The 12,776-nt window shown below is 42.5% G+C and overlaps 1 protein-coding gene across 5 annotated transcripts; it reads right to left on the reverse strand.

The window, feature by feature from the left end:
* Positions 1–731: 731 nt before the first annotated feature.
* LOC121873592 lies at positions 732–12,340 on the reverse strand. Of its 5 annotated transcripts, none has more exons than XM_042377235.1 (7): positions 12,255–12,340; positions 10,979–11,108; positions 8,064–8,221; positions 7,649–7,773; positions 6,590–6,717; positions 5,401–5,519; positions 732–2,747 (listed from the first exon to the last, which is right to left on the reverse strand). In XM_042377235.1, the coding sequence occupies exons 2-7, from the start codon at positions 10,989–10,991 to the stop codon at positions 2,535–2,537; spliced, it is 756 nt and encodes a 251-aa protein (XP_042233169.1). In that variant the 5' UTR covers positions 10,992–11,108; positions 12,255–12,340; the 3' UTR covers positions 732–2,534. The 5 variants fall into 5 exon arrangements, with proteins under 5 accessions (XP_042233169.1, XP_042233168.1, XP_042233165.1 ...); XM_042377234.1 differs by having other exon boundaries at positions 8,064–8,320; XM_042377231.1 differs by having other exon boundaries at positions 8,064–8,323.
* Positions 12,341–12,776: the final 436 nt, after the last annotated feature.

Raw genomic sequence — 12,776 nt, forward strand, 5'->3', positions numbered from 1 at the left:
TCTTTAAACCTTTCCTTATAAGTAATATGTGTCAGTGTTTGTGTACATTCACTTCAGATATACAGTACATCACTTGGCTCCATGACTGCTGTTAGTGGTACTTCCCCCTCTCCGGATACTCAAAGATTCACAAGTTAAATTTCCTCCTTAACTGGGAAAACAAGAAAGCTTTTATAGTTTCTGTTGAGTCTCAGTGTAATTCCAAAGCCATTTTAATTCTCATATGAGTGACTTACATGGTAAAGTAAACCAGTTAGATGCGCTCTCACATCTACAATTAAATGAGTAATTTAACTTACGACCATTTGAGAATCTGGACCTTAGAGGTGGAACTCGTATTATTACAAACTTTAAATCCTGGAGCTAAATATCCCCAGAATATTAGAGAAAATTATATATATTATGTATATGATGATAATAAAATAATAAAAGAAATGAAAATAATAATAATAGAGTATATATGATACACAAACAATGGGGGAGAGTAGACCACGTATCCTCACCCAGGAGACGACGAGATGCTGAGACGCCGAAATAAAGGTACGTAGTGATGTTTGTTCTCGGCTTCATAGATGTATCGTAGTTTTTACTTGTTGGTGCCTTGTGTAGTGACTAACTTAGAATACGCACTTGAAGACCTTGGTTGTTGAAGCACCTTAATATATTTTAACATTGCTGTATATACGACAATCCATCAATATCATGAGGTTTCAGATTAAAACTAAAGAAGGTTACGGTTATTAGGGTCAGATTTGATAACATACAAAATGAACCATCCAAACCTAACTCAAAAAATCTTATATTTTTAGTTAAGATAAGTTAGATGGGACTAATTCACTTTTGTTCGTCGGCTTTAACTGCTAAGACAGATTTGGTTTTAAAAACTACATCTTTGTCAAAACAACTATAATGCACTTTATATTGGTCCCCAAAACCACATTATTGTCAAAGCAACTATGATGTATATGATATAGAAGCAATACAATATAGGTAATAAGAATAATTATGAACACTATTACAAAAAACAAATATGTGAATATAATTTCAACTAAAACATAAAGAGTGAAATGGTACAATGTAGGGCGGATTCCGTCTCTACACACACACATACACACACTGCTTCACCACCTTGCCGTAAATATGGTCCAAGTCTCAAGGATTCTTATGAGTAGTAGCATTTTTACGTAGTCGCTTTCAAGGGATATTCATTACACGAACTTTTGAGAACCTGGATTGCCTTAACAGTAACTCCATAATATTTCATCCAAAAATACCAACTATTTAAAGCTTAAACCAGTCCAAGCATTAACTAATAACTACATACAAAGCAAATCATAGTTAAATACATACATATAATATTTTTCTAAGAATTCTTGTGTAATGTTAAAACTGCAACTGCATATGAATACATTTTAACACCAACATAAGCTGTCAACTTTTATTAGGGAGCCTAGCATTGAATCCTGCAGGCCAACCGTGTCTAAGTATGAAATCGCTAATTCTGTAGAAGGCATATGAATAATCCTAGCACAGTGCGGTATTGGATTTTTCCTCTTAAACTTTATTGGATAATTTATTCCGGGTTTTTTATTGGTTTTGGTTTAACTTCTATGTTAGGATACGATTTATAAGTACTGAACGTTATAGAGTATATACAGTATTTGGAACATTTTAACAATTATGAATAAAAGAGAACGATAAATTCTGTGCCAAACGATATATTTAGGAAGAATGGAGCGATACAGCTTGTATGCATTGAACTAAATAAACAGTAATGGTCGAACGGAATTTTTTGAAAGTGTTGGACGATGCATTTCAACAATAACGAATTATGCAATTTGAGTGATGATGCAGTTTTCAATTACCGAAAAAGGGTACAATCACATAACAGGCGACTGATATATTTTCAGAATAATAAACCTTAATTATAAATAAACCCACCAAAGTGAGTCATGTTAAACTGACTCGACCCGGGGGGCGGGGGGACCTAACAACCCATTATTCTATAGTTTAATGTTACAAAGATTCATTATTTCCGAATCTGAGAAACCAAAACTTGGAATCAGTGAATCATCTGAACGCATTGGTTAGTTGTTTGTAAATTTTAGCAACAATGACTGCCATCCATAGTGTAAAGCTGCCGGGAATCGTTCACTTTCTTGTAAACTCGGGAGTAATAGAATTGAGTCAAAAGAGTTACGTATTGAAGGGATTCCACTCGAATGGGATTGGGAGTCTTTTGATCTCTCGTAATAATTTTTATGAAAATTCGAATATCATAGTAGTTTCCAAGATCGAGACGGTCCAGCTTCTTAAATAAGTCTTCAGATGTTTGTTAGCTGTTCACCAATGCTGCCTGAAGTACAGTGTTAAACAATGCCATCGTTTAATATATTTTAATTCCCATGGGTTTCAATAAATTTAAGAACAAATGTAGAAATTATTGGCTAATGTCTCTGTTGCACATAGGTTTTTTTAGAAATAGCATTTAAACTAAAAAATCTTCCCTCATTAACATAACCATATAGATCCCATTAAGCAAATGATTCCTCTGCAATCTGATTATACGCAGGTGGGGGAGAGTTGTCCCTTTCTCCGTTTTGATTAGATGTAGAAGGTACAGATGGCTGTGACGTCACGGGGTTCCTAGCTTGTGACTGGTGGATAGAAGTTTGTTGATCACTGCCATAGACGCTCTCCCCCCAGCGTGGCAGATACAACACGAATGGTGCCTCTGTTTTCTTTTGCTGTAATGAATGACCAAACGTATTATTAAAAACATCTCCACAAAGAAAAATAGATATAAAAATTAAACCAATTATTTCCTAAATTAAACCAAAAGAAATGAAAAGGGTTTAGTATATAGTAAAGTTGTTTTATGTGTAAGTGTGAAAATACTTATTACTGCATTAATAAGAAATTTGTGGAATATAATTATTTGAAATATGGGTGATGACAGAGGACATGGGTGGCGACAGAGGACATGGGTGGTGACACAGGACATGGGTGGCGATAGAGGACATGGGTGGTGACAGAGGACATGGGTGGCGACAGAGGACATGGGTGGTGACAGAGGACATGGGTGGTGACAGAGAGGACATGGGTGGTGACAGAGGACATGGGTGGTGACAGAGGACATGGGTGGTGACAGAGGACATGGGTGATGACAGAGAGAGACATGGGGGCGACAGAGACATGGGTGGTGACAGAGGACATGGTGGTGACAGAGGACATGGGTGGTGACAGAGGACATGGGTGACAGAGAGGGACATGGGGGCGACAGAGGACATGGGTGGTGACAGAGGACATGGGTGGCGACAGAGGACATGGGTGGCGACAGAGGACATGGGTGGTGACAGAGGACATGGGTGGTGACAGAGGACATGGGTGGTGACAGACATGGATGACAGAGGACATGGGTGGTGACAGAGGACATGGGTGATGACAGAGGACATGGGTGGTGACAGAGGACATGGGTGTGACAGAGGACATGGGTGGTGACAGAGGGACATGGGTGGTGACATGGGTGTGGACATGGGTGACAGAGGACATGGTGATGACAGAGAGGACATGGTGGTGACAGAGGGGACATGGGTGGTGACAGAGGACATGGGTGGTGACAGAGGACATGGGTGGTGACAGAGGACATGGGTGATGACAGAGGACATGGGGGCGACAGAGGACATGGGTGGTGACAGAGGACATGGTGGTGACAGAGGACATGGGTGGTGACAGAGGACATGGGTGATGACAGAGAGACATGGGGCGACAGAGGACATGGGTGGTGACAGAGGACATGGGTGGCGACAGAGGACATGGGTGGCGACAGAGGACATGGGTGGTGACAGAGGACATGGGTGGCGACAGAGGACATGGGTGGTGACAGAGGACATGGGTGGTGACAGAGGACATGGACATGGGTGATGGGCAGAGGACATGGGTGGTGACAGAGGACATGGGTGACAGAGGACATGGGTGGTGACAGAGGGACATGGGTGGTGACAGAGAGGACATGGGTGGTGACAGAGGACATGGACAGAGGACATGACAGAGGGACATGGGTGGCGACAGAGGACATGGGTGGTGACAGAGGGGACATGGTGACATGGTGGTGACAGAGGGACATGGGTGGTGACAGAGGACATGGGTGGTGACAGAGGACATGGGTGGTGACAGAGGACATGGGTGTGACAGAGGACATGGGTGGTGACAGAGGACATGGACAGAGGGACATGGGTGGTGACAGAGGGACATGGGTGGCGACAGAGGGGACATGGGTGTGGGTGACAGAGGGACATGGGTGGTGACAGAGGGACATGGGTGGTGACAGAGAGGACATGGGTGGTGAGAGAGAGGGGACATGGGTGGTGACAGAGGGACATGGGTGGTGACAGAGATGGGTGACACAGGACGTGGGTGGTGACAGAGGGACATGGGTGGTGACAGAGGACATGGGGTGATGACAGAGAGGACATGGGGGCGACAGAGGACGTGGGTGGCATGGGTGACAGAGGACATGGTGGCGACAGAGGACATGGCGACAGAGGACATGGGGTGATGACAGAGGACATGGGGTGATGACAGAGGACATGGGGACAGAGGACATGGGGTGATGACAGAGGACATGGGGTGATGACAGAGGACATGGGTGGGTGACAGAGAGGACATGGGGGGCGACAGAGGACATGGGGTGATGACAGAGGACATGGGGTGACAGAGGGACATGGGGGCGACAGAGGACATGGGGTGATGACAGAGGACATGGGGTGATGACAGAGGACATGGGGGGCGACAGAGGACATGGGTGGCGACAGAGGACATGGGGTGATGACAGAGGACATGGGGGTGATGACAGAGGACATGGGTGGCGACAGAGGACATGGGGTGATGACAGAGGACATGGGGGTGATGACAGAGGACATGGGGGGCGACAGAGGACATGGGTGGCGACAATACCCAGTAACGAACGTAATTCAAAGCATGATATTGTAATGGGTAATCATGGATAAAAAAAATCAATTATACCAAACAGTGAGACTTCAAAATAATATAGTAATTCGTAATTAGAAACTAAAGCAGAATAAATATTTCAGACGATGAACTCAACATCCGCGCTTATCAAATCATATATTTGTTGTTGATTTATCCTGAATCACTTTAAAGAGGTAGTAAGCGGTACTTTAATGCATTTCTGTAGTGTTTTTAAATTTGTAACATATTTACTGCAAAGCAATATCAGTATTTTAATCTGTATAAAGTTCAATTTATCAGTGGCATATTTGGCCAACCTAAGATGGCGCCTGACTATTCATGATGTTAAAAGAAGTAATAAACAAAAATAGTGACAATCGATCTAGTCATCCTTTAAGTGTAGATGACAGTTAACATAGTAACACCTACCTTGGGAGGGCAGGCGGCGCGGGCGGAGAGAGCAGCCCCCAACAGGCTGACGATGGCTGCTGTCAGGCAGGGCAGAGACGCTACCAAAGCTGCCACCTCCACTATATACAGCCTCACCACTGATGAACATATTATAAAGATTAATGCATCATCTCCATCACGCACAACCACACTACCGACGATAAATCAAATGTGGTATAAATATTCCGAGTACGTGAGGATCACAGGGGTAACTTCACTAAAAATGTACCCGAAATCATTACCAGAGAAAATGAAGTCTTCGAGGGGATACTATTATTAACTAAGCATATATATATATATATATATATATATATATATATATATATATATATATATATATATATATATATATATATATATATATATATATATATATATATATATATATATATATATATATATGTGTGTGTGGTATAGGTTATATTCGGTACTTGAGGGAGTGGATTACAGTAGATACATAAATTTTATATAATGAATTAAATTATTTAATCCAGTTATACGACATAAGTATCAAGCTATTTAGATCAATATTTTGCCCAAAAATTATCACCTACGCAAATTATTTATAGTTTCATATCCGTGCACTTCTATACAATACATAGTTTAGCGTCGTGGTATGAAAGTGAATATCCTTGTTACAAAAAGTCTAAATTTGTGTGACTGTCAGAGAGGACGGCGGCAGACAGTCCGTCCAGTTACCAGTTATAAAGACAGGTTGTGAGGAAACAGTCTTTGCCAGTGTTTAGTGTTATTGTTGTTGTTGTTGTCATTTTGTTGTCACCGTCATTTTGTTGTCAGTGTCAGTTTCATTTTGTTATACGTTATCCTCTTCGCCACTGATCAGCTCGTTAGCCACTTTGTCACCGGCATTGTCAGTGTTTTGTTGTCATTGTTATTGGCCTGTGGGAATAGATGTAAAGTGACCATTGACGTAGTAGGTTTTGCCCGTCTGTGTACATAATACCTTCTTTATTTTATAAGTATATACGTATATTAAAACAAAGAGTAAGGGAACACAACTTTGGATGGAATGAACGATCACCCACATTATTTACCCTTTAGGTCAGATCAGTCGTGTTGTGTATTTAAAACAGTCTTTAAGTCATTGTTGTTGTTAATCATTTTCCTCTTGTGTGTGTCAGTCATTGTGGCCGTGATCAAGGCTCACCTGAGGCGTGATCAGGGCTGTGGAAGGTAGAGACACAGGCGAGTGTGAGGTGGCCTGAAAACAGGTAGCCCGCTGCTGCCAGACACACATTGCACACCACTCCAGACACCCAGGCGTGCCCCACCACCCTGCCAGGACACATACATACAAAGGTTAGTAACTTAGTATTATTAAATCATGTAGCTAAGCATTATATATGTAAAAAGTTCAGTATTAGTAACATGGTAGTATTTATATATGGTATTACAGTTACAGGTACTAATTTATGTAAGAATTATACGTGTGTAGGAGAATAACACTGTATACGACTGTAAGTTTCCGTTATCATTGTGTGAGTTGGAGTTAGGTTGGGTCACGAAGAAGAACATTTACAGTAGTTATATCATTTATGTTATTGATCGTCCCTTTAAAAGTCTTAAATCAAGAAAGCAACATCAGTTTGTGCGTGTACTGAACTAGAGGTGAGATAAGACATAATTAAAGAAGTGTCTTATTGTTATTTCGTGGCATGGATTACATATCGCTGAGTCTTAAATGATTCCCAAATAGATGATAGATTTAACCTAACCTGATCGTATAACTGGGATAACAAAACTCGTATAAATTAAACGATCGTCCATGAGGGATGACACCGATCCTTGAGGTGGATCTATTCTCATGACTGATTGTTGTACCTTAATGTCTTTGTTGTCACCTCATTTGATATTCTTTTGTGGAATAAAACTATTACTGCATCACAAACACATATCCTTACAAGTTCGTGTTGACTGATACAAGTACAATTGACTGCACTTATTCCTGGTACAGTATTTGGTGCGTTTTGTGAGATGTGGCAGATCTGTGTTTGTTTACATTGTATTAAAACTCCCAGAATGGCCCTCAGAAATCTTGCCATGTAACCAGACTAACGTTGCTAGATAAGCATTCCACAGTCTGCCACATCTCACAAAACACACCAGTCAGTGTACCAGGTGTAAGTGCAGGTGACTATACATACCGTACTTATCACCCCAAACGAGGTACAATATGTGGGGTAAGGCTGTATCAGTGGGTACTTACAGGGCGTGGGAGAAGGTGGTGTTAGCTGCTCTCAGTCCGAGGATGGCCTGCACCAGCACCAGGATCCCTACCCACACTCCTCCCATGATCACTACTGGTCGACACAGACACGCCGCTACCACCAGCTGCACCACCCATCCGAGGTCAGGACACCGCCAGGGAAAAAGAGTTCAGAAAGGTGAGTGAGTAAAATACTGCTTAGTGTCGAGTCTTTACTTGTCCATTACTACAAGAAAACATTACACCTTTTCTTATAGCACCGGAGAGGCGCTGGAGATATTAAGTACTGTACCTGCAGCCGGTGAGGGAGACAAGCTAGATAGATCTCTGTGTTATTTATTTATATTATACATTAGTGCATCTTTTAATGTGTTGGGTTTGTGGAGTAGAATGTGAAGCAGAGTTGCCGTCTTACCTGACACAGGAAGATGATGGCGGCCACCACTAAGTTGATCCTCGCCAGCTGCCTCACTGTCTTGGCCGAGTACCCGCCCTCGTCCTTCTCCTCTCGCCCCTCTCCTACTACACGCAGTGTTCGAACCTCCTGACACCCGCCATCAAGGCGTTGAAACCCTGGGGACGTGATGGACGGAGGAGGAGGACATCGAGGGTAGTGGCGAGGGGCGGGGGTGGGAGGGACGCCCCCACGCTCACCGCTACACCCCGCTTCCTCTGCTGGTGGGAGGGTCAAGTGGTGGAGATGAAGTGAATTACAGTATGTGCACACGTCCATCTATCTCGGTGATTTTTTAGTTTTTTGCTCATTGGATTATTGAATGTTGGGTGTTGTCTATCCAGAGTTATTATCCAATGTATTTATTGTAGTGACGGGAGACGGAGACAATATTAGCTCAAGATATTTCCTCAAAGATTATTTCGGAGTTCATTAAATCTCTCCCGCACATGCATCTGAGCAGGGCTTTAAAACTTAGTGCAGATGTGAGGCTTCTGCCGGGCTTGTGAACTAATGAGAGGGAAGCTAGCAGATACAAACTTTTTTCGGAGTGAGAGTTGTGAACTGGTGGAACAGCTTGCCAGCGAGTGTTGTGACGGCACCGAGTGTGATCTCTTTCAAGGCCAGACTTGACCAACACTGGAGCAGGTTCAGAAACATTCAGGAGCCAATACATGCACAGTACCTACCAACAGTGCATAACAGAAATGTGACCGATAGCCCAAACGGCAAACTAGCCGATCAGTGGTGAAGAGGATAAAAGTAAAAGTAAGTCATCCTGGCTCACAAATCAAATACACTTCACCTTGCCTTTGCTCCTCTGACGGCCTGCAGACGTCACCCCCCCCATCTACATCATACTAGGACCTTCATGCCGGGTCACCTTGCTCCTCCTCCGCAGTATTCACCCATCGAGACTCGGGGCTAATATAAAACTCTATGCACTTTACAATGAGTTTTTAGGCCCATTTGTATGCCTAACACCCGCCTCCCCCTACTGATTGACTGACTCACTCGCTGATCCACTTGACGGAGTTTTTATATTGGGATTTATTTTATACACAGCGAAGGAGACGATCAACCAGGCACCAACACAGCTGTCTCGGTCACCTTATTTACATCTCTTCATTATTTCGCTGTTCTCTTAGTCTCCTGATTCGCTTCTGCTATAAACATTAATTTTTTTATGTAGGTATTGATATGTGTCATGATCAATTGAGACTAAATAATGGAGAAAAAATTATGTTCTTATACAGCGTTAAGATGCGTATCATTCATAACTCTGTGTCATGGCCCGAGAGAGGTGTGGGAAGGGTTTTCTCCAGGTACTACAGTTTCCTCCTGGACTAACACTGGACAGTAAAGATCATAACAGAGTAACAATAACAGACCAACAAACCTAACAGCAATTAAGCTGATAAGTTGTGAAGTGATAAATATTATAACTGAAAAGGTTGAAAAAGTTTAGCGTCACGGGAGAGGTAAATATATTAAATTATTTGATATTTATATGTAATGAGTAAACAGTCTGCTCCCATACGGTCACTTAAGGTCAGTCCTTCACTCTCTACATAAGTAATTTAACTACCAAACATAACCGTTCATTGTAAGGGGAATTACCGTTCCCTCCCACCAACGAGGTTATGCCAGGAAGACAGTGCTATCCAACACCGGTAGAGGTGACCCATTTAACAAAGGGTCATGACGAACATTCCCCCTTACTGCCTCGTGTATGAAGGGTCAGTCTGTAGTGAACAGTGGTGGGCGTTGACACTGTCCTCCGTACGTTTATGTTGACCCCTCCCCTCTCCCCCTCCTCTTTCCCCCACCTCCCTCCTCCCCCACTCCCCCCCATGTAACACCCACATCCGTGTATTTATCCCCCTCTCTATTATCATGGTGTAATCTATTTTTGTGTAGGTGTATTTTAAGTTATATCTCTGTGTATGTGTGTGAGTGGTGTATGTATCTGTGTATGTAAATGTCGTGTGTGCATGTATGTATATGTGTGTGTAAATGTTATGTATGTTTGTACTGTACATACATTGTGTGTATTTACTAGTGCTGTGTATACAGTATGTGTGTGCTGTGCTGTGAATGTATGTGTGTGTTAAGAGGAAAGGTGTATGCAACTGGTGTCAGGTGTGTAGTGTTGTATGGCGGTGATACATGAGCTGCTGAAGAAGACGACACACACAGGTCAGGTCAGGTCAGGTCAGGTTAGGTCAGGTTAGGTTAGGTTAGGTTAGGTTAGGTTAGGTGGACATTGAAATACTGGGAACCCTGTTGAGAGGTGTGAGGGCGGCTGGTGTATTAAGAGGCCAGCACATAGACTAAGTTTTGTATAGAGGAAAACTGAGATGGTTTGGGTATGTGGAGAGACTAGAGGAGACCAGTGAGTCGAAGAGATACACGAGGCTCTATCAGGGGACGAGAGACAGGGAGAGGTAGGCCAGGAGAGACGGGGAGAGGTAGACCAGGAGAGACAGGGAGAGGTAGGCCAGGAGAGACGGGGAGAGGTAGGCCAGGAGAGACAGGGAGAGGTAGGCCAGGAGAGACGGGGAGAGGTAGGCCAGGAGAGACAGGGAGAGGTAGGCCAGGAGAGACGGGGAGAGGTAGGCCGTACAGAACAGAGAGCTGGCATCAGGAAATCACGACTAACTCACACTAGCATGGAAAATGGCCCCGTTAAAATTTCATAATGATGATGATGAGAGCAGTGTACAGTGTAGGTGTATGAGTGCTAGGTATGTGTGTGTGTGTGTGTGTGTGTGTATATACTGTGTGTCTGTTAGTGCTATTTAGATAGGTGTATGTGTGTGTGTGTGTGTGTGTGTGTGTGTGTGTGTAGAATCATCAGCACCTGGACAAGATACCTTTCGTAGTCATGGCTGCTGGAGTCTTGTTGACATTACGTAACCCTTCCTCCTCACTGTCTGCTGGCCCTGCCGACCCCACTGCGTCTGCTTCGTATACCTACTGTAGTCTGCCGTGTCTGCTGTTTACCTTTGTTGTTGGTAATAATAATAATAATAATAATAGAACTGTTATTAAATTTATTACTAATAACATTAATAATTATAGCAACGATACAAGTCACAGAATTATGGATGATAGTGAAAGGATTATTAATATGAATAATGAGTTTTATTCGTGGTAAAAATTATATTAGTCATTTAATTGTTTGTAGCATTATGAAATTTGGTTAGGGATATATATGCATGTATGTATCTGCACTTGCACACACACACACACACTATGCAAAATTACACCAATTTTCACTTATTTATGGATATCCCAAATAAATAATAAATTGTTTAATTCTCCTAATGTTACTGATGATGTTAACTCTCACACCAAAAAAATATCTTTACGATTTTGTGCCAGATAATATGACACAATGGATGAAGGATTTTGACAACCCGACCGAGACAACAGGAGTCACAGTGTTCATTTTGAAAGTCATCGACCTCCTCCTTGAAGATACTTTTTGTGGTCAGTGTTTTTATTTATGTATTTTCTTCCCTAAGTTACCGATATTTCTCACTACACTGCCGATATATCACCATTTAACCCAACCCCCCCCCCCTCCCTGCCGATATATTTCACAACGGTGCCGATATTTCACTATAAAGATCCCTGCTGCAGATATCTTACCACACTGCCGATATGCCACTATTAAGAAACACATTGCCGATATATTTCACCACAGTACCGATATTTTTCGACAATACCGATATTTTACCTCACTTCAGATATCCTTCACCACACACACACTTCAGTGCCGATTTCCTTCATCACACAGAACCCCCTCCCATTGCCGATATCATTTACCAAACAGACCCCCACCACATCATCGATATATTTTCTTACTGCCGATACATCTCACCACAAATCCGATATCTCTTACCACAATTCAAATATCTGTCACCATCATTCCGATATGTCTCACCACAAATCCGATATCTCTCGCAATTTGATATTTTTCACCAAATTCCGATACATCTCACCACAAATTCGATATCCCTCACCGCAATTCCGATATTCTTCCCCACACACACACACACACACTACCCACCACACTACCGATATCTCACCTCACTGCCGATATATCTCACTATATAAACACCCCCACTCCCTGACTGCCGATACCTTACACTGCTGGGAGCTGACTGAGGGCCGACACACACACACACACGGGCAATACAAACTAGGTGTTGGCCAGAATTTAATGTGACTGCCTTCCCTCCCACTCTCCCTCCTCGCTTGGGTTACCGGATGATGTTTGTGAGTCTTTCTGTTTGTTTGTATGTGAGGGGGTAAGGGTGTATGTTTATGTGTAAGAGAGAGAGATGAAGTATGTGTGTGTGTGTGTGTGTTTGTTTGTAAGAGAGAAAGTTTACGTATGTGTGTGTGTGTGTGTGTGTGTGTATGTGAGGGAGAGTGAAAGTGTGTGTGTGTGTGTGTGTGTGTGTGTGTCAGTTCAAATTATGTACAGGAGTGTGATGGGAGTGTTTTTGTGTGCGTGAGAGAGAATGTGTGTGTGTGTGTGTGTGTAGTGTAGTATGTATGTATGTATGTATGTATGTATGTATGTATGACTAGCTTATATGGAAACTCTACTGTGATCTATATCGTAAATCTATTTCCTTAATAAGTTACATAGAAATATAT

The sequence above is a fragment of the Homarus americanus genome, unplaced genomic scaffold (genome assembly GCF_018991925.1).
Source record: "Homarus americanus isolate GMGI-L3 unplaced genomic scaffold, GMGI_Hamer_2.0 scaffold22688, whole genome shotgun sequence".
Lineage (NCBI taxonomy): Eukaryota > Metazoa > Arthropoda > Malacostraca > Decapoda > Nephropidae > Homarus > Homarus americanus.